Source organism: Trichosurus vulpecula, chromosome 6 (genome assembly GCF_011100635.1).
Source record: "Trichosurus vulpecula isolate mTriVul1 chromosome 6, mTriVul1.pri, whole genome shotgun sequence".
Taxonomy (NCBI): Eukaryota; Metazoa; Chordata; class Mammalia; order Diprotodontia; family Phalangeridae; genus Trichosurus; species Trichosurus vulpecula.
Genome location: NC_050578.1, coordinates 135,662,662 through 135,689,678, shown reverse-complemented (window position 1 = coordinate 135,689,678; position 27,017 = coordinate 135,662,662). Strand labels below are relative to the sequence as shown.

At 38.6% G+C, this 27,017-nt stretch overlaps 1 protein-coding gene across 1 annotated transcript in view; it reads left to right on the top strand.

Moving 5' to 3' along the window:
- The window catches only part of FAT4 (FAT atypical cadherin 4), a 237,901-nt gene that overhangs the window by 128,526 nt on the left and 82,358 nt on the right, over window positions 1-27,017 (top strand). Inside the window, exons 5-6 of the mRNA XM_036763767.1 lie at window positions 4,398-5,320; window positions 7,002-7,176. Coding sequence (XP_036619662.1) covers window positions 4,398-5,320; window positions 7,002-7,176 — 1,098 coding nt within the window. The remainder of the gene's footprint in view (window positions 1-4,397; window positions 5,321-7,001; window positions 7,177-27,017) is intronic.

Below are 27,017 nucleotides of genomic sequence, written 5' to 3'. Positions count from 1 at the left end.
TCATAGGATCAGAAAATTAGGGTCATAAAGACTGAGTCCATTGCCCTCATTTTACAGATGAGAAAAGTGAGGCACATAGATGTTAAGTAACTTGGGACTCTAAAGTCGTGAGTGTATAGCTGGAAGGAAGCCCTAAAGGCCAAGCCAGTGATGCTTTGCTATGAGGAGGCCTTCTGCTTAACCTAGAAATACTGGGCAAGTCACTTTCTGCATGGTCTAGATAGTGATGTAAGTCCATCTTGGAGTCAGAAGACTTGGTTCTAAGTCAGCCTTTGTTTCTTGTTTCTTTGTGACCATGGGCAGGTCCTAATCTTGTTTTATTCTCTGTGTAATGGTAGAATTGGATTAAATTCATTCTAAGTTCTCTTATAGTTCTAAATCCACCAGTAGGTAGATGGTGCACTGGATAGAGGACCAGCCCTTAAATAAGGATAGACTTGAGTTCAAATCCAACCTCAGACTTTTACTGGCTGTGTGACTCTTGGTAAGCCATTTAACCCCAATTGCTTGCCCCTCTGCTCCCCAAAAAATTCTAGGAACTTCCCTCTGTCAATTATCTCTAATTAATAGTCTATAGTTTGGTTTTACATTGTTTGCCTATTGTCTTCCCCATTTGACCTTGAGTTCCTGGAGGACGAGGACTATTTTGTTACTGAGTTTTTGTTGTTGTCATTATTTTAATTTCTTTGCATCCCTAATACTTAGCACAGTATCTGGTGCACTTCATAAATGCTAGTTGATGTAACAGTAGACTGAATTTTGCCTTCCATTTTTTTCATATATAGTTTAAATACTGGTAACTCTACAATGTTGTTTGAACATGGGTATGTATATAGCAGTGTAGAGATGTGGAAGGGATCCTTAAGACCATCTAGTCCAATTCCCTCATCTTACAGAAAGAGAAACTGAGGCCCAGGGAAGTGAGGACACTTGCCCAAGGTCATTTAAGCTTATGTAGAAGAAGTGAAATTTGAACCCAGGTCTTCTGACTCTTGTTCTCTAGAATCCTACCCCAGTTGGTTTAAATAACATTGACAATTTTTATTTTCCCCCTTTTTATTATCTGTTTTCACAGCAGAAACCTACTAAACAGCTTGAAGCAAAATGGTGAAATGGAAATAGTACTATCTATCCATTAGAGGGTTCCAAATGAATTCATTTATGTGTGTGTCATGGTGGCCATCACACATAGCCAACCATCATATATCAATTCTGTAGACAAGTTGTGACCACCCACCTAAACGCAGACAGCTTGGAAATATAATTAGATTTTTATGGGCTTTTTGCATGTTGCTATTTCTCTTGGGGGTTCCTGTCCAAGCCTTCTTCTGCTTCAATAACACAAATGGCTGACATTTTTATAGCATTTTAAATTTTGCAAAATACCTTACATGCTTTATTTTTCTCATTTGATCCTCAATAGCCCTATACAGTCAATACAACATGTATAAATGAGGAAAGGGGCTCCGAGTCTTGGCTGTAGTCATACAGCTCATGGGTATAAGATCTATCTCATTTCCTAGTCTGAACAAGGAGCATTTATTAAGCAATTACTATGTACCCGGGAAGTGTACTAAGAGCTAGGAATACAAGTGCGAGCAAAAATAAGGAGGCCCTGACCTCAAGGAGATTCCATTCTGATGGGAGAAGACAACACATAAAAAGAAGCTGGGATGGGGAGGGGAGTGAGGAGAAGCCACCCAAACAGAGATGTCATGTCAAATGATCAGAATCATATCTAGGTGGGGAATAAACTAAGACTGGCCTGGATCTGTCCCTAGAATGGACCCTAGAAAGGACTCATCAATTTCAGAGGGGGCTGCCATGGTAGAGAGATGTTCCAGGCTGAGAAGACTCCAGGTGCTGAGAAAAGTTCTAGGGTACAATGTCCATTCCATAGGCCCATATTACCTCTCATCTCTAAACCCATATGATCAAAAGAAAAATCTTATGTGTGTTTCCCATGCTTGGAAATCTTTCTCTCTTACCTCCACATGATTTTCACCAATCATGAGCCTCCATTCCTTGAATGATTCATAGTTTTGATTCTTCCAAGATAGCATCATTCAACATGTAGCAACCATGTAGCTTATGACCCAGAGTTGTTTGGGATCATTAGGAATGTTGGAAAACTCTTTTAAGTAATCCACTCCAAGGTTCTTCTCTTACTTTGCTCTAGACCCAGTTTATTAAAAAAGTATCTGCCTATTGTATATTTAAATTACATACTGTGTGGATCGAATGTTAATGGTGAAACACCACAGTACAGTGGAAAGAAGGCTGCATATGTAGTTAGATGTGGACCTGAATGTGAATTGTAATCCCCAAGCTTTCTATACATGGGAATTCGGGAAGCAGGAAAGATGGACAAAAGTAGAGACAGAGAAGAGAAAGACATTTATAATTTTTATTCCCCAACTTGTTAGTTTTTTCTCTATCCTTAAATTTTCTTGTGTTTATTCATGACTTATATATTATATGCCACCCCTTCTCTCTGGTCATATCACCTCCTCAGTAGAATGTAAGTAGTGGGCAGGGCAGGGACGGTTTATTCTGTCTCATCTCCATCTGCCCAGATTCTTCTGTGTCTTGCATATAGTAGGCACTTAATAAGTACTAGTTGGAGTGGATAATTGGATTAAGGTGGTTTTTAAAAGGAAATTGGGTGTTGGAGCCCTAATTGCATGTGCTTTGCAGGAAGGTGTGAGCAGTTGGATTTTATTCCCTAGGATTTAAAGCTGTTATTCTTGGTTTGATCGCCAGAAATTTAATTTGTGTGGTGGTTCAAGGCCCAATGCTAAAATCTATTTTATCCTTAAAATCAAGGACCTCTGGCTTCAGAAGCCCAGGAGAAAAAGATAGCCCTGGGGGTGAATTGACCAGGCTTCCTTCTCTATGTTCAGTACATACTTGCAATGAACACTGGAAAAGTAACTGCTCATCCTTCAAGTGTTTCCATAAGCTCCTGTGTTTAAGCCTGGAAGATGCCTTAGAAGTCACCTAATCAAATCCCCTCCTTTTAAAGAGAGGGATACTGAGGCACAGAAAAGCTAGGTGATTTACCCAAGATGACACAGGTAATAAAAGTTAGGCACAGGATTTGAACTGAAGTCATCTAATCCCAAATCTAATGTTCTTTCCTCCACAGCATAGTACCTCTCCCTGTCAACCATCCCTGCACCTGGCCAATTGCTTCCTTTTTTTAGCAGAAGAATTAAATAAACTATGCTTTCATTGATGTCTCCATCAATATTAATTAGGTTTCATTTGTAAAAGAAAGTCAGCTAGGGAGTAGTGGATAAAGAGCTGCCCTCAGCATCAGGGAGACCTGAGTTCAAGTCTTAACTAGGACAAATACTAGCTCTGTGCTGGGAAAGTCACTTAAACTCAATGCTGTCGGCATCTCTCTAGGACTCAGTTACAGAGTAGGTATCAACCTCCACCAAGAGAGGAAGTTTCCCCACCTGGGCAATCCCTATGTAAATGAAAACACAGCTCAGGCCCTTTAAACATCATTTGTAAAATTATTTGAAATAAAAACAATTCATTCTGAAATTCTTTCAAATAAAGACACATTGTAATATGGTCTAAATAGGGACAAATTAATACATGATCATATTAAGGGAAGAAGCTTTTTAATGTACAAAAAGTACTTTAAAATATAATTTTACTATTAGCATTTCATTCAAAGAAGGTATTTAAAAATAATTTGATTCTGCAGAACTTAACTTGAGAGAGAAAAAATTTTCTCCAAGACCATTTCTTAGACATGTGTTTAAAAAAATTTAAAAACATCCATGACTAATGCCATATATCAGAAAATTGTGTTACATATCCCTGGAAATGTGTCAGACTGAAATTACTGAGGTTGTTACATGCCTTCTGTTAACATCATTTGCTTAACAGCTAGGATCTGATCAAGTTGTAGGATACCTGACATCTACGTAAAGCATTTTACATCTATTATCTCCTTTTGAACCTTATTACAAGCCTGTGAGATTAGTACTGCTGGTGTTATTGTCCTTGTTTCAGAGATGGGAAAGTCAAAGCTAAATGATTTTTTTCCATGGTCATAGAGCTAAAGAAGATTGGAGTTAGTATTTTTTTTTACTCTGGGGTGTTTTCCCACCTTGTTTATTGGAAATCATTAGTAGTGTCTTAATACTACCATTAAGTAGAGTGATATATAGGGAGGTTACACAGAATATAACATGTGATTACTTTTATTTATGTGTGTATTTAGTAAGGATACTAAACTATTCAACATTGTTATTATTCTTGGTTCAGAATTTAACAAGAATGCAAAAGTAACTACCAACATATTTATTATAACCTAAGTTAAAATTGTTGAAGGGAAGTAAATTTTTCCTCTTTTTTTCTTTTTTTTTTGCTTTCAGGGCTAAACTCCGAGTTGTCTTACAGCATTACCTCAGGAGACAGCCTCGGTCAGTTTACTGTTGACAACAATGGTATTCTCAAAATCAGGAAGACTTTGGATCGGGAAAGTCAGTCCTTCTACAACCTGGTTATTCAGGTTCATGATCTGCCCCACCCTCCAGCCTCTAGCTACACCAGCACTGCTCAAGTGTCTATCATTCTATTGGATGTTAATGATAATGCCCCAATTTTCATTTCCCCCAAACTGACCTATGTTCCAGAAAACACCCCCACTGACACTGTTGTATTCAAAGCTCAAGCAACTGACCGAGACAGTGGCCCCAACAGCTATATTGAATACACTCTACTGAACCCTTTGGGCAACAAGTTCAGTATTGGGACCATTGATGGAGAAGTGAGACTCACTGGAGAGCTAGACAGGGAAGAAGTGTCCAACTATACTCTCACTGTGGTAGCAACTGACAAAGGTCAGCCACCTCTTTCTTCATCTACAGAAGTGGCGGTCATCATCCTTGATATCAATGACAACAACCCTGTTTTTGCACAGGCCCTTTATAAAGTGGAAATTAATGAAAACACATTGACTGGGACTGACATAGTGCAAGTCTGTGCTGTTGATGGAGATGAAGGTGCCAATGGACAAGTTCGCTATTCCCTCATCAGTGGAAATGAAAACCAGGAGTTTAGAATTGACTCCGTGACAGGGATTCTCACTGTAGCTAAGCCTTTGGATCGAGAGAAGAAACCAACATACTCCTTAACTGTTCAGTCATCAGATCGGGGCAGCAGCCCCAGGATGGACACCACCATGGTGGATATTGTTCTCTTAGATATCAATGATTTTGTTCCAGTATTTGAACTGTCCCCATACTCAATCAATGTCCCCGAGAATCTAGGAACCCTTCCAAAGACAATTCTTCAGGTTAGTACACTGAAATAAGGCAATTATTATTATTTTTATTTTAAGGCATTTTTTTTTCTCTCAAAAAAGTCTATCATACCCTGTATGGGTTAGCAAAGGCTTTTTTAATCCAAGTTACAGAGAAGGCATCTAGTGGTTCTCTTGAGCCCAGGAGTTCTGAACTAAAATGGACCAAGCCAATCAAGAGTCTGAACTAAGTCTGAAATTAATATGGTGAGCCTCTGAGAGTGGAGGGTTACCATGTTGCCTAAGGATGGGTGAACTGGCTTGGTTAGGAAATGGACCAAGGAAAGCTACCATGTCAAGTAGTAGGGAGACTGAGGCATGAGTGGCTGCACTTCCACCCTATGTGAGATAGAAGGAATCAGTCTTTTAAAAATGGTTATTTAAAAATTGCTCAGTATTTTCTCTTCTCTCTCTCTGTCTCTCTCTCTCACTCTCTCTCTCTCTCTATATATATATATGCATATATGTACATACACACACATAGATAAGGTATGTGTATATATGTATGTATACATAATCCATACCCACATATTTCTCTAGTTGTATATTTCTGAAGATGATAGATAAGAACCTTAATTCAAAATCACAGATTGAATTTAAAATAAACAAATCCAATTTAACAGATATAATAAGCAGCTAACACTGTACAATAAACCACGCTAGGTACTTTGTATACAGAGCTAAAAATGAAATAATCCCTGCCTTCGAGGAAGGTATATTCTACTAGAAAATACCTAGCAATTTTGTTTGTAGGTTTAAATAAGGTGTGTGCTGGTACCTGCTCTAACCACTAATTGTTAAATTTTCAGCATGAGCATCTGCAATTCAGAAATTGGCAACTGGTACAAATAATGACTTGATTTATTGTATTGGTGATTGTATAGATTTAAAAATTAATAATTTAGATTAAACTTAAAAGAATAAGTATTTATTTTTTTCCCAGAGAATTCTGTTATTAGGGGAACACCAGGGGGTACCTGGAAATGAGTAAGGCAGTGCACCTCATTGTGTGAAGTTTCAGCTAGGCAGGGAAGCAGATATGAAATGGAATTATGTGAGAGTCCAGTTTCTGCCCTCTATAAAGGAAGGTATTGGGAGGAGTTTGGGACTCTGCCCTCCAGCCCTTCAAGTCAGAGGGGAGAGGCTGAAGGAGGTGGAGTCAATCAAGGCTTGAGTTAGGGGCACATTGATAGGTTTAGAAGAGATGAGATATCCTGAGAGGGAAAGCTTGTTTCATGGAGTTGAAATCACCAGTAGATGCAAAGTGGAGTATTGCTCCATTAACATAGCTTGAGCCCAGCAGAAGGGCAGAGAATGAAGTAGTCACCAGAATGGTAGCTGTAAACAAATAGCTAAATAAATGAACAAATAAATGGATAAATAAATAAACAAATTAAAAATAAATAAATAAATAGATTAAATCCATTATTTTTAATAATAATAGTAATTATTATCTGGTATTCATATAGCCCTTTAATGTTTGCAAAGTGTTTTGTTTGCATCTGCTATCTCGTTTCATCCTCAAGGTCCCTCTGGTTACAATATTTGTTTTCTTTTCATTCAGAATAGATCCCTGTATTATCTATTATATAACATTCCCTTCCTCTCTACTTCCTTTTCCACTCCTCCTCCTCCTCTCACTATTAGCTGTCTTACATGTTCTTCCTTCTTGTAGGTTGTAGCAAGAGATGATGACCAAGGCTCCAACAGCAAACTGACATACACACTCATTGGTGGGAATGAAGACAACGCCTTTGTTCTCTCCCCCAGCGGGGAACTCAAAGTGATATACAGCCTCGATAGAGAAAAGAAGGAGAAATGTGTCTTGTTGGTTACAGCGACTGATTCAGGTGAGTGGATGAGACTAGAGTGCATTTCCAGATTTATCTGCCTTATTCTAAGAACTCATTCATATGCAATAGACAAATCGAAGATCTATTCCTTTTACAATTCTTACTAAATTCCCAATAAGCAAAATGAATTAGTTTTAATTATAGCAAATGCACCCAATAGCTTCTTTCCTCTTTTGATCAAAATCTATTTTGTAACATAGTGTTAGGGCCAGAAATTGTTTAGAAGTTGTAGACTTTGGTTGATGACACTGAGGCCCCCTTGTTCAAATCCCAGCTCTGCTGGCTACTACCTTGGCCAAAACATTTAACCTCTCCAGGACTTAGTTTCTTTATCTATAAATAAGGCAGTTAGAAGAGCTGGCATGAAAGTTCCTTTTCTGATTTGTAACTGTGGTCACTCAAAGGCCAAAGTGAGTTTTTGTCATAATGGCTCCTCCGTTGCCTTTCAGTCTGGACTGAAATTTTTCCCATGGTTCAGCATGCAGATGAAGCCAAGAGATCTGAGTTTGAATCCTGTTTATAACATTACTATCTGTGAGACTTAATTCCCTGGCCAAGTAACATCTGCAAATCTCTCTTCTTCTATTTCCCTCTCTCCCCCCACCTCTGTAAAATTGATGTAATAATACTTAATGGTGCAAGTTTTATGGGACTTGTTTTGTTTAATTTTATACACCTTGATGCAGTATATAAATTCAAGTTATTAATATAATCAGCCCAAACCAGATAAAAGAATAGTCGGAAAATGTTTAACAAAATAAATAAAAATACAATAAAACACAGATAATGTTACTATATGGTTTTCTAAGTAAATATGTGGCCTTCAGGTATACTTATGCATGGTTTAGTGGATGCTGTTTCTGCTTGGGTTTGACAAGACTGACTTAGCCTTCTTGTAGCTCTGTTTCCTCATCTGTAAAATGGGGATGATAATAATAGCATCTATCTTTGAAGGGTTGTTATCAAAATGTCAAATGTCAAATGAGATAGTGCATGTAAAGTGCTTTGCAGACCTTAAATGAGAGCTCATACTTGGATTGGACCATAGGCTTTACCAGACTGCTACAGGCATCCATTGAACACACAGACACAGACACACACACACGCAAAGACACACACATGGTTAAGAAACCCAACTTTAGAGACATATCAGCTGTTGTTATTATATGGATAGTTCTGTAGCTCTTTTGGCTAAATCATTCTGAGAGTTCCTCAGGTAATATAAGTTGGCTTTATTAAAAATTTTTTTTTTATCTTTTTCCCCATATATAACACAAACTAATTTCCCTTTCAACCTGGTTAAAAATGAAATGTTAATATTAGGAAACCTAAAAAATGACATTCCAGAAGCTTATAAATTTTTATAAGTCTTGGTGAGATGGTTCATTTGACCCTTGCTCTGTAAACATTCCTTGGCACAAGAAGCTTGGGGTTAAGGAAGAAAGTGGGCAATCCTCTTCCCAGGCCTGGTGTGCTGCTTTCCCTGTAGGCAGTGATCCTTAGAAGACCAATATGTGCTTCAACTGCACTTGGTGTGATTCACCATTTCCATTTTTAAAGTTATTTCAGAAACCGCAGCAAGAATTGACATGAATATTCCACCAGTAAGCAGTGAACACTGCTCTTTTCTCCTGAAGGAGGCTGTGCCAAGTCCAGGAGAACTGGCTTATGGCCTTTGTTATGAAGATCACTCAGGGTTCCATGCTCTTCATATGTGGTATTATTTCTCCTGCAGGGGTAGATGTGGAAGCTTGACCCTTCCAGGCCCATGTTCTAGGATATAGTCAGAGTCACCCATTGAGGAAATGGACTGAAAGTTAAAGCTGGGAGGGACCTTAGAGACCACCTAGTCTAGTCCGTTCATGTTATAGGTGAGGAACTGAAGTCCCAGAGAGGTTGTGACCTACCCAAGGTCATATAACACATAGTCGGTAAACATCAGAGACAAGATCTAATCCCAGGTTCTCTGAATCCAGAGCCAGTGTTTTCTTTCCTTCCTCCCTTCCTTCTTCCCTTCCTTCCTTCCTTCCTTCCTTCCTTCCTTCCTTCCTTCCTTCCTTCCTTCTCTTTTCCTCCCTCACTCTCTCCCTCTTCCTCTCCTTCTTCCCTCCCTCCACCCTCCCTCCTTCTCTTCCTTACTTCCTTCCTCCCTTTTCTCTTTCCTTCCTTCCTTCCTTCCTTCCTTCCTTCCTTCCTTCCTCCCTCCCTCTCTTCCTCCTTTCTCTCTTTCCTTCCTTCTTTCCTTTCTTTCTTCCTCCTTCCCTCCCTACCTCCATCTTTCTATCCTTCCCTCCCTCCATCTCCCCTTCCTTCCCTCCCTCCTTCCTTCCTTCCTTCCTTCCTTCCTTCCTTCCTTCCTTCCTTCTTTCCTTCCTTTCTCCCTCCCTCTCTTCCTCTTTCTCTCTTTCCTTCCTTTCTTTCTTCCTCCCTCCCTCCCTCCGTCTTTCCATCCCTCCCTCCCTCCATCTTCCCTTCCTTCCCTCCCTCCCTCCTTCCTTCCTTCCTTCCTTCCTTCCTTCCTTCCTTCCTTCCTTCCTTCCTTCCTTCTTTCCTTCTTTCCTTCCTTCCTTCTTTCCTTAACAACAACATAAAACATAATTCAACTGACCATTTCCATATACGAGCCACAATTGACTAGAACCTCCTCTACACATAACAGAATAGTAAAAGAGAATTCTGTACTAAATAATACAGTCAACATGTAACTTTCAAAGCTATCCTTCTTGTCTATGACTTTTTCTGACTTTTCTTCTATACTCTTCTTTGCATTAAAATGACTTTTTTTCTTTTTCTAGATGCAATCCTATCCCTAGTGTTCCCCCCCCCCCCCAGAAAAGAAAATCGGGGAGGGTGGAAGGAAAAAGAATACCTTGAAAACAAACATGCTTAGTCAAGTAAAACAAATTCCCACATTAGCCATATCTGGGGGGAGGGGAGATCCTGGATCCTTTCTACATTCAAGGATGAGATAGTGAACTGGACTCTGTCCCTGAAGGAAATATGATATGGCAACCACTTGCTTTGCAAATTACTTCTAAAGCTACGGTTTATCATCTGTTAGTAATTCAATTCAACTCATTACAATCCATCAAACATTTACTAAGAGCAGACATTTCTATAGCCCTTTAAATTATGTAAAAATTGCACGTGTATTAATTAATCTATTTGATCTTCACAATACCCTCAGAGGATGGGGATGTGTACCCCTATATTGTTAGTCCCATTTCAGAGATGAGCAAAGTGAGGATCACAGAATGATTTTCTACTAATTTGCATGGCCTCATAGTAAGGGTCAGGGTAGGATTTGAATTCAGATCATCCTGGTGCCAAGTACAGCAACCTGTACAGCATGTTATTCTTCCTCTTATTAATACAACTTCTGTGGGCAAGGTAGTCATCAAGATGTTGTCCATGGGTCACTTAGCTTTTTTGCATATTTTATGGATATTCTTTATTCTTCTGATTGAAGTACTGTTTTGACATTTTGTTCAATAGACTTTCCCTTATTTAAGAACACCTTAGTTACAAAGAAATTCATTCCTCTGCCCTAGGAAATAGGTTGAGGAATCTAGGGAATGCTTAGAAAGCCTTAGGTTTCGGAAATATAAGAAGCACCTTCGCAGCATCTCATGGTGGTCCCCTGGTCTCAACTCACCCAGCTACCACCCTATTAAGTCCCTCATCCACCTTCAGCTGGATGATAGCCATAGCTTCCTGATTGGTCATCCTGCTTTGTCTCTACACTTCTCTAATACTATAATCACTTGGCTGACAAAATGATTTTCCTAAAACTTAAGTCTGACCATGTCAGCCTCCCTCCTCAATAAACTCCTATGGCTCCCTATTATCTGCATGATCAAATAGGAAATTCTGTGATTGGCATTGAAAACTCATCATAATCTGTCCCTTTCCTGCCTTTCCAGTCTTCATACATTTTTCTTTCCTCCACATATTCTCTGATGTACTCACGCCAATCAAGTTAATGTTTTTCAAATACTGAATTTGATTTCCCATCTTTGTATTTCTGCATTGGCTATCACCCATTCTTGGAGGTCTTTCCTTCCTCTTAGAGTCTCTGCTTTCCTTCCACTTGCAGTTGAAATGCCATCTTCTGCAGGAAGCCTTTTCTACACACCTTGCCTGTTAGAACCTTCTCCTCTCCATCTGTGCATCTGTTTATCTGTGTGTTGTCTTCCCCCTTAGATTAGGAGATCCTTGAGGGAAATGATTTTATTTTATTTTTCTTTGCACCCCCAGCACTTTGCATGGCTCCTAGCAGATGAGTACTAAATAAATGCTGATTGATTGATCAGAAAGCATGAATGGCCAAGGTGGATAAATTCTCATATAAGCCTAAGATGCAGATGCCACAGGCTAAAGATTATGGTTGTAGTGGGTGGGAGTGGAAGATATGGGACAGATACAAGGTTGGGAGTAAAATGAATAGGATATAGCAGCTGACTGGAGCTGGGAAATGAGGAAAAGCAGAGTCCAGGTGATGAGGAAGTGGGGTGAATGATACTGCACTGGCAATAACAGTGAAGTCAGGCATGAAAGTGATCAGTCATATCATGAGTCACCTGTAGACATATTCAACTCAACATGTCCGAAACAAAATTCATCATCTTTTCCCCAGTCCCTCCCTTTTTTCTATTATTGTGGAGGCCATTATCATCCTCCTAGCCACCTATATTCACAACCTAGGTCACTCTCTCTACTTTCCCATATGCAATCTGTTGCCAAGTCCTATTGATATTACCTTCATGGCATCTCTCTTATGCACCCTTCTCTCCTCTGACACCACCACCACCTTGGTGAATGGTCTGGCCTATCCTCAATCTAGTCCCTCTTCTACTTAGCTTAGTGAACTTCCTGGAGTAAAGCTCCCTCCATTCCATTTCCCCACTCAAAAAAAATTCTAGTGGCTCTGGATGAAGCATAAAAACCTATAAATGTGGAAGTGTTGGACTTGAAGTCAGGAAGATTCACTCTCAAATCCTGCCTTTAACACTCACTAGGTGTATGACTGTAGGCAAATTACTTAATCCCTATCTGTCTCAGTTTCCTCATCTGTAACATGGGGATAATAACAGCCCCTACATCTCAGTGGTTTTGGAAGAATCAAATATATAATATTTATGGTGTGCTTTTCAAATCTTCAAAGGCATTATAAATACTAGCTATAATTATTTAAGAAAGAAAGAAAGCTGTGTCTTCTATCAAGCATAATTTTTCTTTAAAGAATTAATAAATTTTGATTGCAATAATTTCAAAACAAAGCTAGAATTATTTTCCCCCATGGTAACTATGAAACTGAATAGGTGAAGCAGTAGAAATTCCAATAACCCACTAATTAGGACATGGAATGTATTGTGTTCAATTATTTGGTCTTTTGTGATTATAGGAAAGGAGGCAGGACTTTTTCTTTGGTGACATAAGCCTGAATGTAACAGGCAGAAAAAAATGCAAATTATGGCAGGAGCAGGCAAAAAAATAAACCATATTCAATTTATTTCTGCAATCTTTTACTAATTAATGTTCCCTTGTACAAGGGAACTGACTTCTATGGAGAGAAACAGGAACTCAGTTGTAGCTCTGCTCACAGGCCCTGGGGTGCTTGATCTCACTTAGTTGAGATAGTACAGCCATGGCTTGTGGGAGTATGGAGATGATGAAAATGAAATCTTCTCATGGATGTTGCTCTACCTTCATGCAACCCAGAAATTAAAAAAAAATAAGATGGTTGAAATGCTAATATTTTCTCCAGAGAATAAATGTTAAAAGTGTTAAAGGGTTTCATGATAATAAAGGGGGAAAAACAAGAAGAATGCTGCCCTTCCATATCTCTGTCATATTTTTAGTTTCCATCTCTAGCTCTCTAGCAGATAGGAATTAAAAAAAAGTTGTCTTTCTGATGGAAGGGATTTAAAGTTGGTATAGCTTTGCAAAAAACAAGACTGATTTGTGGATACAGCAGAGAGTGTGAAAGGTGGTTTATAGGTCGCTAAAGATCTTGCCAAGGGTTGCACGGATCATATGATTCTCTGAGCTTGGACATTTGGCTCCCCTTCCCAATGAATGGAAGTAGATGTGAAACAGATATTTCACTCTTATTAATTCAAGGACCCATATGGCTGATGATGAATATTGCCTCTGCTGATATCCATCACCTCTCCATACTTTAGAAGGTGGTCATCAATAACAGTGAAAGCTGAAGAAGGTCTACTCCTGCGTGCTACTTAGGAAAGGGGGTCCTTAGGTGACAGGCACAACAGTCAACCATCAGGCCTATGATTAAAACATATCAGCTTTCAAGGACCAAATAGTATGCTCTGCTGGCATATTCTTGCAGAGCCTCTGCCAAGAAGGAAGAGGTTTCTTTCTGGTTGAGAGAACAGAGGGAAAAAAAAGCTAGATTCACTGATGATGAAAGTGTATATGTGTGCGTTTATTAGTCTGAGCTTGTGGCTTCATCAGTGTAGGAGCTCCCTATGTAGAAACTGCCTTGAGCGTCCCAAAGTAGGAATTTTTCTGTATTATATCATCTTAGGTTATTGCCTGGGTGACTGAGAGTTTAACAGGGGTGGGGAACCTGTGGCCATCTAGGTCCTTGGGTATGGCCTTTCGACTGAGTCCAAGTTTTACAGAACAGGCCCTTTTATTAAGGGGATTTGCTCTGTGAAGTTTGGATTCAGTCAAAAGGATGCACTTGGGAGCATAGAGGGCCACATGTGGCCTGGAGGTTGTAGGTTCTCTACCGCTAGTTTAAGTGACTCTTGCCACACACACCATATGCATATGTACATATATGCGTAATGCATATGTAGGCACAGTGGATAAAGTAGTGGACTTGAAGAAAAAACAAACAAAAAACTGATATTTATTAGCTGTGTGACCCTCACCAAATCAAGTAACTACCTCTCTCTGGGCTTCAGTTGCTGCGCCAATAAAACGAGAGAATTGCCTTTGATAGCCTTTAATATCTTTTCTAGCTCTAAATCTGTATCCCTATCTGTCATGCATATGCATCAAATGACAGGGAGGGTTGATTTGGACATGTATAGAGATCCACCTCTTTAGGACAGGAACACATGTTGTGGTCTTAATTCTTATGGGGATGAGAGAACGGTTGGCAGGTAAGACTTGGAGCACAGGGAGGACTGAAAAAAAGCTAAATAAGAAGGAAAATATCAAATATATGGTTTGGAACATTAGATTGGACTGACCTATGGCCGTTTATAAATGGGACTATGAAAGATTGCACGTATTTCTAAAATGCATGCTAGATGCATGCAAAAAAAATAATGTGCTATTCCTAAAAGGGACCATAATCAAATATATGGCTTTGGAAAAATAGTCATATTATTTGAAGATAATTAAATACAATCAATGCAATTAAATATGATAATTTATTTGTATAACATTTATTATGACATTACTAATTATTAATCACTAATACTGTTCATATATTTATAGTAATGCAAATATTGAATGCTGCTAAAACAGTAAAAAAAGAAATATAAGTAAAAGATGACAACCAAAATTATGATCACATCAAAGAGTGGGCCACAGAGCCAACCAAAGAAATAATAATCACATGAGGGTAATGATAATATTGAAATTTCTGATAAAATTCGAAAGTTTCAACTAAAGTGTCCTTGGAAAAAATGAATGTTTATTGTCAGAGTAGAAAAAAATGAGTCATGAAGTTAGCATGCAATGAAAAGGTATAGAAGCTCCAAGTCCAATTCTTTCCACTATTTCTTACTACCGACAGTGTACAGAAAATTCCATGAAGACCCAGCCCCACGCTTGCACAATATTTCTGAGGGATCAGTGCTTGGCCAGCTTCTAATGATTATACCTCCAATGCAGAGCTCCTGGGCCCATAGGTTTAGAGCAGACAGAGACTTTGGGGGTAATTCTGGTGCAGGATTTTTTCAGTGACTGAGTTTGTGTGTGTGTGTGTGTTTGTTAGACTCCTTTGGCAGTCTGTTAAAGTCCAAAGTGACTAGAGGGATGGGCTCAGTGGGATGTGCTAGGAAGCAGTGACCCTTTGAAGCATTTTATAAGCTTGATTTAATTTTTAGTACTTAAGGGAAAAAAATGTTTTAGCCACCTTCTCCTGTCTTGCCTTGGATTTCTTTGCTTTCTCTCTACAAACGGTCTTTCTAAACAAGTAGCCTCTTGATCTCATTTTTTCCTCCTCTGTTTTATTCCCCTCTCCACTCTAATTGAATTCATAATTGCCACATTTGGCAGGGAAACAAAAGACAGTTAATGCTCTTGAGAACTCTTATGCTTTGGGCAGCCATCCCAGGGAAAACATCTTCCAAGACAATTGATTTAGGGAGAGGATTCTTGATACTTTGGGGTTTCAAGTCAAATGGTCACTGGCCATTATCACCCTTCTACAGTTGTCAAATTCTAACACTTTTGTATGGTGGAATTTAACCTGAAATGCAATGGTGTTGAAGGCTTGCAGTCAGTTTTGAGAATCACATTTTAGGGAGTGGAGTGAATAGCCAATTCATTGAAATATCTGACTGAATATATTCAAAATGGATAAGGATTATTCAGGAAAACTCCTTGAGATATTGTTGTTTGCTTTTAACTTTCTGGTGAGCTTTCCATCTTCTGGCATGTGGCAGCATTGAACTTGGGAACTAGGACATTGAACTTGGAGTCTGAAAAACCTGTGCTCACATCCCAGCTCAGATGATAGAATCCTGAGCCAAATTGCTTCACCTCTCTGGCTTCAGTTTCCTAACCTGTAAAATAAGCAGAGAGGTGGCACAGTGGATAGAGTGCCAGGCCTGGAGTCAGGAAGATCTGACCTCAGACACTTTCTAGGCTGGGTGACCTTGCATAAGTCACTTAAGCCTCTTGTCCTCAGTTTCTTCATCTGTAAAATGAGCTAGAGAAGGAAATAGCAAATCACTGCAGTATCTTTGCCAAGAAAACTCCAAATGGGGTCACAAAGAGTTGGACACAGCTGAAATGACTGAACAAAATTAGCAAGGTGACTCAGTGGCCTCCCAGTCTTTCAGCTCTGAATCTATGAGCCTATGAAATGAGACATAATGTTCAATAGGCATATTTTCCTAGTTTTTTTTGCTGAGAAATAATAAAAAGAATTTCAGTCATGAGGTAAACTCTTACTTAAACAGCATATAACACCTTATAAAGTCATTTTTTCAAGTTAATCTTGCAATTCAACCGCTACAATTTTAGGAAGTTTAACTACAAGCGTAAGACCCATAAAACAAGGCCATATGGCAAGCACTAGTTATTGGTGGTGGTGGTGGTGGTAAGGGTGTGTGTGTGTGTGTGTGTGTGTGTGAGAGAGAGAGAGAGAGAGAGAGAGAGAGAGAGAGAGAGAGAGAGAGAGAGAATTGGAAGGGCAAATGGACTTTTAAAAAAGCAATTCAACAAAAAGAGAACTATTTAATGAGAATTTCAGGCTAATGCAAACTCAGAAGGAGACAGATATTCTGGGATCATATCTTTTCATAACTGGAAGAGATTTGTGAGGCCATCTAGACAATACCTCTCAGGTATTAGTGACTTGGCCAAAAGCTTCCACAACTAGTTGAATGGCAGAGCCAAGATGAAAATCCAAGTCTTTGAATTCCCAACCCAGAGCTGTTTCCACTGTATCTTTTGTGGATTTCATTTCCTCCAGGGTCTAGGGTATACCCTTTCACTACATGGCATGGATTTTAAAGGAATAATAATTTAAAAAGCCATTTCCCATATTTTACATATGACAGTGTGCAAATGACAAGCAGTATGGCATAGTGTCTAAGAAGATTGGCCTTGGATAATTGAACCACATTTTTTTCACCCATCCTAGGCATATAAGCACATGCAAACCATTTACCCTCTTACTGGGCCCCAGACAACTCTTTCTTAGCCTCTATGTTAGAGATAAATTGCTATTATGCAGTAGTGGAGATAGTTTGATGTTGGAGATGCTTACATTTATGAAATCACTTGTTTAGAACCACATCTCACCCCACCCTCCACCCTCATGAAAAAGAAAAGAATTAACATAGCATTTTTCCCCTTTTACCCGATAAGTAAATGTTTAAGAAATGATTTTTAGGAATTAAACTTAAAATTAGGAGAGTTTCAATTTTATAGTTAGAATTCTTTTAAAGTTCATTGAATGTAAACGAAACTCTAGATGCTCTAAATGTTAAGTAACTAGGAATATGATCGTCATACTAGACTAATATTAGTAGACATGAGACAGCCTGGAAGGTTGTCCATCCTTCGATAAGATGCTTATTGGGTATATTAATAACATGAAAGATTTCATGACAGATCTGTCTATGAAAATAGCTTTCTTTACCCATTTTTCTACACTATTCCTCATCTCACATTCCCCAACACATTTTTCTACCATTTTATTCACCTTTTCTCTCATGAAGAGGTGGCACATTTCCTTGCCAAGGCAAACATCTCTTCATGCAAACTTGATCCTACCCCATCTCCTTCCACATATTGCTCCTACTATTAGCCCTATTCTCTCTCATCTTCTGCACTCCCTATCTTTTAATACATCCTTGCTCCTGGTAAACATGTTTATTTCTCCCCCATCCCATAACAACAAAATAAAACACAAAAGAAAATAAACAAAAAAATTCCTTTAATCCTACTATCCCCAATACAATCATTCCATATATTCTTTCTCCTCTTCTCAGCCAACTATACTTGATACCTCTTCCTTACTTTCTTTTCTAAATACTTTATAATTTCTATTCTGACTTCAAAATTCAACTGAAACTGTTCTCTCCAAAGTTACTAGTGAATCTCTTAATTTCCAACTCTCATCACATTTCCTTAGTTCTCATACTTCTTGACCTATCTGCAGCCCTCGACACTGAAGATTACCTCCTCTTCCTGGATACTCTCTCCTCTCTTTTATTTTGGAAGCAATTGGGTTTATGTGACTTACCCAGGGTCACACAGTTAGTTTAAGTGTCTGAAGCTGAATTTGAGCTAAGGTCCTCCTGACTCTAGGGATGGTGCTCAATTTACTGTGCCATCTAGCTATCCCACTCTTAGTTTTTGTACCTTTATCCTGTCCTGGTTCTTCTTCTATCCTATGTCTGACAATTCCTTTCCCTTTTCTCATCCTTCATTCAAGTCATACCTATTAACCTTGGGTATTCCCTAAGACTGGTCTCGGCCCTCTTCTCCTTTCATACTATATTATCTCACTTGATGGTCTCATCAACTCCCATGGGATCATGTATTACAATAATGCAGATGATTCTGAGGTCTGTATATCCAACCATAGTCTCTCTCCTGAACTCCACTCTCACATGACCAACTGTTTTTTAGACATCATAAACTTGATTTACCAGAAGCATCTCAAACTCACCACGTCCGAAATAGAACATATTTTCAACCCCTCCCTCCAACAGTCTCTCTTTTAAAGTTCTTTATTCTTGTTGAAGGCATCATCACCCTTCCTGTCACCAAAGTTCATAACCTCAGCATTAACATTTGTTGCCAAAACTTGTCATTTCTACGTACGTCATTTGAATCTTTCCCTTTCACTCAATGTACTTAGCCACCACCTTATTCCAAGCCCTCATCACCTCTCACCTGTACTATTGCAATAGTCCTTAAATTCACCCTGCCTCAAATATCTTCCCCTTCTAAGCCATTCATTACATAGACAATAAATGATTTTTCCCCCTAAATGCAATTCCGATCATATTACTCCTCTACTCAAGGAACTCCAATGGTTCTCTAAGACATTTGGAATCAAACATAAGCTCCTGCTTTTAGCTTTTAAAGTTCTTCACAAAGTGGTCCAAATGTACGTTTCCAGCGTTATTGTACTATCCTTCCCACATTTTGTGATAGACCTGGAAAGGCCTTGATGTTCTTCACACTTTATCTCCCATTTTGTCCCTTGACAATGGCTCCTAAGGAATGCACTCACTCATCATCTCTGCCTCTTATAGTCCTTTAAAACTCAGCTCATGCTACATAAATCCTTTAGCAATCTCCCCTGGCTACTAGTTTCCCCTCCCAAATCCTTGTGTTTTATTAGTGTGTGTTTGCGTATATAATTTGCACAGATACTGCACTCATTCTCCCAATTCCTGCTCATACTAGCAAACCAGGTCCATGATGAAAAACTGGCTACACCTCCCTTCAGTATTCTTCGAATAACATTGAGGAGTTTTCTTTTTAAGTACTGTCAGTCATAAGCACTCCCCTCCAATATACTTTGCAATATCACGTTAACCAGTTAACATCTCCCTAATATTAGTGAACTAACTTATGTCAAATGCAATTCATGAAAAATACCATGTCTTTGATATTTACGCTATAAGAATATTTGATTCCATTCAAGAGTACTCCATCCAGCAATACAGGTGATGGTCTAAATAAGTAGTCAATATAAATTTCTGTATCTGAGAAAAAATCAATTCCCGTCTGCCATCAGCTGTATTATTCTTTGGACAATAGTCACAGAATTCATTCCTAATCCTCCACATATGAAGTCTTTACCACTTGGCAGGACATCCAGGAACACCTGGCATAACTGTCAAGAGCACAGGGTCACCTCCAAATCACAATGAGATACCCACTTTAGTCAAATAATAATAAAAACATTAACACCAGTGTTCCCTCTAAAAATAGGCTGAGTACATTCATGGACTTTATACAAAGCATTCACAGATTACATTATTTTAAAAATCTATAAACATTTACAATAAAGAAATATTTTTCCCAAGTATCAAAAAGGGTGTGTCAGAAAGTCTCCAGTGTGTAAAGAACAATTAACTATTAATTTGGCAAGTATTAGCAAGCTACTCAAAAACATTTGGGCATTTTACAATTGCCTTGTTTCCACAATCTGGCTAGCAGCTGTTGTAGGGGTGAAAGACCAACACAATCCCAACAACAAGCATGCCAAAAAGTACAGGTTCTTTCGATCTGCTTTAGTAAGGAAAGCAACATTAAGGGGTTGACAAGCTTACTTTAATTCAGCACACAGATATCATTCACTTAGTTCAGGGGAAAAAAACACCACCCTGAACTTCAGGGCAAAATACAAAGAAAGTTCAAACATGGACAGACAGACCTTGTCTGATTCAAATCCCAATACATAGTTACCAGAGTTTAACAAAGTCCCAGCATCCGGGTTCCAAGCTGGAGGGCCCTTAGCTACAGCTGCCCGGAGTCTCCGCATGGGCACCACTGCGAGTGAGAGCCCTAAACAAATTACAAACGTGGACAGACAGACCAAATACAGATTCATGGTTACCAACATCTAGGTTCAGCCTGGGAGCTCATAGTGAGGACTGGCCTGGAGTCACTCGCACCACCACTGCTGCGGGTAAGAGTTCCGGGGAAGAGAAAGCCAACCCCTGGTTTTATATTTTTTCAGGGTCAGGGGTGAGTCACGCATGCGACTCACCCACGTGACCTAGAATCGTCACAAAGAGGCGACTTAAACCCACGTGGTCTAAAAGCCTCTGATGTCCCAAACATATTACTCAAACTCATGTGTAAACTAGGCCCTCCCTTAGTTAGCCCCACCTGGGGCCCCACCTTGGTTACCAATTCACACCCACATAGGTTTAGCACCTAATTGGGGTTTGGTCCTGGGGCTTAGCACCTAGTAAAACTCAAAGACACTTAATTAATCATTTTAAAACAGTAAGAAAGTCCCAACTCAATTGATATTACATGCCTTTATTAATTGTTGTAAAAAGTTTGACTCAGTTCCACATAATGGCTTATTTGTGTCATACAAATATATAAAATAAACTCAAATATATGGAAAAACCTACAGTATTTGATTTCATGGTGGAGGAACAAAGCTCTCTGGTTGAACCCTGTCACCATACAATATTGTCAAGAACAGTAGATATGAAATGTGACATTTTTCTTCTTTAAATTTCATTTTGTTTCTTCTTTTTAAATAGTATCTCATTTTTTCCAATTACATGTAAAGACAATTTTCATTTTTGAAAGATGTTTAGTTCTAAATTTTTCTACCTCCTTCCTCTCTTCCCTCCTTAAAATGGCAAACAATCTGATAGAAATTGTACATTTGTAATCATGTAAAACATAACATTTTTCAAGGAGATCATTTAAGCCCATTGTGCTTCTGCCTAGACTTCATCTCTTCGATAGAACTAAATATTTGCTTCCAAATTGAAGGAGTTGAACCAAAATATCATATTAATCATTTGATATATTAATAGATGTTGTCATGTTATATCATTCAACCAAAGTACAATTTGAACAGACTCTCCATTTTTATCAAGAAGTCATTTTGACTCAATGATTATAAAATCCTTAAGCTTTTAAATTAAATTAAATTAAATCCTTAATCCAAAGAAAAATAGAGACTGAATGCTTTGAATTTTTATCCGTTGGCTGTATTGAACTGAAGAATGGAATAGTCTCATCCTACCACATTGATCTTTAAAATAGATAACTGATTTGGATAATATCTAAAAAAATAAAAAAACATCAGATATTAAGAAAATCTATGCCCCTTTAGAAGAGAAAAATAGTAACACTTCCACAGAAAAAGAGGAGAGAGAGGATTGATCAATGGTCTTAGAACTATAACCATCATTTGAAAATATTCTGTCTGCTCCCAAATATCTTCCCACAGGCATTTGGCCTGCTGAAATTGAACATCAAGAAAATGGTCAAGTTCCAGGGATTTTAAAAAATGGAAATAGAGGGTTTAAAATGGTAATTTAGGAAAAGATCTTTGCCAGCAGATACACTACTTATTCTTAAGGACCTGAAACTTAGTGATCAACGTGGATCACACAAGGAAATGGTCAAGTCCAGGCTATATAAAAAAGTGGTCCCTACCAGCGACCTAGAAAGACATGATCTGGAGGCTAGAAGTTTGCTATCTCTTATGTGCTGACAGATGACAAATTTCAGGATTACAAATGTGCAATTTAAGCAATAAATGGTAGGAGAAGTGGACCAATACCACAGACATAACTGTTGCCCACAATTGCCCTCACATAACACTGACCCACAAAAATTTAAGACCAACATTTTTAATAGATGTTGCCATATCAACTACTTATAATCTCCAAATTACACGGAATGCACAGGTTTCAAAATATAGAGACCTAGTAGAATAAATCAAAATCAAGTGGGAACAAGAAGAGGTCCAAGTTATCTCTGCTGATTTGTCTTCTATGGGAGTGGGACCAAGGATGCTTTCAGTGAGCCTAGAGAAAATATGCTTCCATCCTCATACCTTTATTCAGTTATGAAAAAGGAGCTGTTTCATCTGCCTGTGAAGATGTCTGCAGAACATTAACTATATTACACACACACACACACACACACACACACACACACACAGCAACTTGCCCCAATATCCTTTAAATCTGTGTCCCATGGAAAAAGATGAGAATGAAATGAATGATAATAATTACAATAGAAATTCACATTTGGTGCTTTATTAAAAACAAAGTACTCCCCACACAAGATCCTGGGATCAATTCGTTAAAAAATATTGCAATTACTATTTTGTGGAGGAAATCGAGTCTCATTCTAGAACTTGCCCTGGGTCATTGGATAAGCAATTTAAGGCAGGGTTTGGCAAAATACTTATTAACTGAAGGCCAAATCAGCTAACATTCTTAAGTATTTTTTTACATTTTAAAATACAATAAAGTTCTGTTTTAAAATGTAAAAAACTCATCTTTACTAATGGGCCATGCAAAAATATGTGGGGGACCATAATCGGCCCTTGGGCCATAGCCTTTTGGCCCTGTGATTTAGAGGTAGAAGGGGACCTTCAAGAGAGACTACTCCAATCACTTCATTGTATACATGAAGGAACTGAAGCATGCAGCTCAAGGTCACCCAGGTAGTGAGTATCAGAGCCAGTATATGAATCCAACTTCTCTCTGAATTGAACATATTTCTTAGCGTCATATACCTGGATTAGTGGGGTGATGTGACTTGTATTCAGGATTGTAAGTTTCACATTCAATGATCTTCCCCAGTGAAGATGTATAAAATTGGATATATGTGTGTTTATGTATGTATGTGTGTATGTGTATATAGGTATGTGTGTATACACACACACATATGTATATATATATATATATGCATACGTACAGATATATACACATATACATGTGTATATGTATATATATGTGTGTGTATGTGTATGTATACATAGGTGTGTATAGATATACATATGCTTGTGTGTATGTATGTATGCATATGTGTGTGTCTATGTTTGCTCAGTTACTCACTCATCCTTATCTCTCTGTCTTTTAATGCTTGGCAGAAGAGTTGCTGGACTATTCTGTTGAAAATTTCGGGTCAACTTGATATCCCAAGGGTCATCACTATGACAGCATGATCAGTAGATGCAGGGGAAATTTCACTCATTAGCATTTCTAATGAGGGACTTTGAACATCTGCCTACAGCACCAGGGTCAACCTTGGCCTTGAGCAGAGAAAGGAAATTACAGTTTAATGGGGGAGGGAGGTGCTGATGCTTCTGCAAAGGTCTTCAGTAAAAGCTTTGCCAGGTAGTCATCATGCCCTGATTCACTGGCTATTGATGTGAAGACATATTTGTGTAATTGCTGCTTAGCATTTTCTTGTGTGTCATGGGGCCTCAGAAGACCAAACCGTAAGGTAAGACGATAGATCAGAGTCCTCATGTTGGACATGAGCATTGCTAGAAGAGAATTATTTACAGTATGGAGAAGAGTAGTACCATAAAATTTGTGAAATTTCCTCATTTGTAAAATGAAGTGGCTGAATTAGATGGACTTTAAAGATCTTTCCACATTTAAATTTATGATCCTATCCTTGCCTTTGGAAGATTCACTTTTTAAAATGTCATTTGTGTGGACTTGAGGGATGTTTGCATTAAATTCAATGGTCCACCTTTGGAAAAATATATAAAATATTTTATGTTTTTGCATAAAATCTAGTGACTATGTAAGACAAATCACTCCAGAGTTCTGCCCAATCCGAGAATACAGTGCCAATCCCCCTGCATCCAGCAGTTTGATCCAGGGAGCCACAGATGTGCATTCCTGGGCTATTCCCATTGGAATAGTTATCGTGGATGGACATTTCATTCTCCAAACTGGTCCTTTGTTTCTTTCAATTTCTGTTTATGATTCGACTTTATGTTGCTACAGAGACTTCGCCTCATACCTGTCAAAGGCCTGAGTCAATGTTATTTTAATTCATATGTCCTTGGGTTATAGTAACTACTATTTGGTACCTCCAAATACATCATTTTAAATCAAATTGTATTTGTACATTCAGGATATGAAAACATGTTTGAGTGATGTTGAAATGTAGTCTTCATTGGAAGAATGCCATGTATTCTCAGAATTGTATAATATGACCCATACAAGACCTAGAAGTGTATAAAGGTACAATGGAGCTTACCACTGGGTGATAGCATGAAAACTATGGGAGGTAACATAACTAGTAGATACACACTGGAGTGCAAGTCAGAAGAACCTGTGAATGAAGCATGTATGAGACATCCATTATCTATGTGATCCTGGGTAGGTAAGTCCCTTAACCTCTCAGCCTCACTGTACTCATACTTGTAGGCAGCTAGGTAAACAGTAGACAGAAGATTGGATTGGGAGTCAGGATGGCTGCAGTTTGAATACTGCCTCAGACACTAGCTATGTAACCTTGGCTAGTTTTCTATCAGTAGAATCTGGCAGCTTCTGCCCCCCAGACTTGTAGTAAGACTCAAGTGAAATAATATTATAAAGTGTTTTGCAAACCTTAGAGCATTATATAAATACTAGCCATTAGTTATCATTATCTGCAAAACAGATATAATAATAGCAGCTATCTCAGAAGGTTACTGTGAAGATCTTCTGAGATAATATAAGGTGTCCCAAAAGTCTTGGTGCATTTTCTATCTGTAGATCTATACAATTGTAAAATGGCTTAAAACTGCACTAAGGCTTTTGGGACACCATGGATGTGTAAATTGCTTTGATATTTCTTATTTATTGTTCTTAACTATCATGAAGTGAAATAATATAGGTAAAGAGCTTTGAAAACCTCACAGGGCCATATAGATGCTATCTATCCCTATCATTCAAACTTTGTGCCAAACCATCCCTAATCCCCTTCCTACTAGCAATCTACGTAAACTTTAAAATGTTTGCTGTTATTTGTAGCTAAGTGCCACAGTGATTTTCTAACCATTGGCCTATGTTCCCATACCTGATTGGAGTATATGAACAAAAGTCACGATCCATGCACATGCTGTAAAGTTCAATTTTGAGTCCTCTTTCTCACCTGTTCTCCTTTCCTCTTCCATGAACCCAACCACTTGCATTTTGACAGCTGTCAGACAAGCTTTTCTGTTCTTTTGACTTCTTATACTCCTTGTGAGTTGACTTTACATCTACGCCGCAGCTATGCCACTGCTTTCGTCCCTTCTTTCTGATTGCATCTGGTTCCTGTAAATCAATCGCAGATGAAACTACATAAGCCTGCACTAACAGGCATCCACCCATGTCATCCATCATGATCAGATTCGCCCAAGCTGAACATTGCCCTCGATTATGTTGGGATTCACCAGAAGTGACTTGGGATTAATTAGATCCTCATGTTTACAATGACCAACTGTCTCTACACCTTTGACCCCTGTCTGTTGGCTGAATCCTCAACCTGTGTTTTAGGCTTACTCCTCTTCCATTGAGTTGTTTGTTTCTGGATAACATTTTCAGCCCTACAGAGATTAGCACTTCAGTGTGGGAGAGATCTCGAGGAACAAAACCTAAAGTGGGTCTTAGCATTCCAAGCTCCTCAGAGAATCAGGGAGCGTAATGGGCCTGCTGCTTAAGAAGGATTAGAACTTGAGAATAATATGAAGGACCAAGTTGCATCTGTTGGCACAATGCTGCTCTAAAAAATCATAAAACAAAGAAAATAGAGATAGCAGGATGAAAATTGTTATTTTAAGTTAAAATTATAATAATTTTTGGTGTCAGTTGAAGGGCCTGACATTTCTAGTGTCACATGGTGTCTCCTGATTGTATTTAATCCCTAAGAATGAGACAGACAGACAGACAAAGAAAAAGAGAGTTATGAAAGGAGAGAGGAGAAATGAGAGAGAGAGAGAGAGAAAGAGAGAGAGAGAGAAACCATAAACTTATATACCATGTCACTCCTTTTAGCCCTTGGCTTAAAGCACACTGCAAAATTTTTTTTTCATGTTTATTTGTTCCCATTTCTTTGACCTACCCAGGTAGCCAATTTGTGACTTCATTAGTGTAGAAAACTCTCCATGAGGCAAAATTTAATTGATTTGTGTACACACATACATACATACATCAGCTAGGTGGCCTGGAATCAGGAAGACTCATCTTTGTGAGTTCAAATCAGATACTTACTAGCTGTGTGACCCTGGGCCAGTCACTTGACCGTGTTTGCCTCAGTTCCTTATCAGAGTAGCAAACCACTCCAGTACTTCTACCAAGAAAACCCCAAATGGAGACAAAGAGATTCAGACACAGCTGAAGTAACTGAATAACAGCAGAGACAAATACATACACACACATGCATCATATCCAAACATACAAATGACATCTGTGGGATTTGAGTCTTCACGGTCCTGATGCTGAGGCCACCCCTCTCTCTACTGTACCATGCTTCCTCTCATACCAATTCTAATACCTCTCACTACACCTGTACCTGCACACACACATATGGATTTCCATATCTGTGCACATGCATATGAGGAGACTGTGATTTGGTTAACGGGAACGCAGGTTTAAAAGTGTCTGAGTGGTGATCCTATTCTT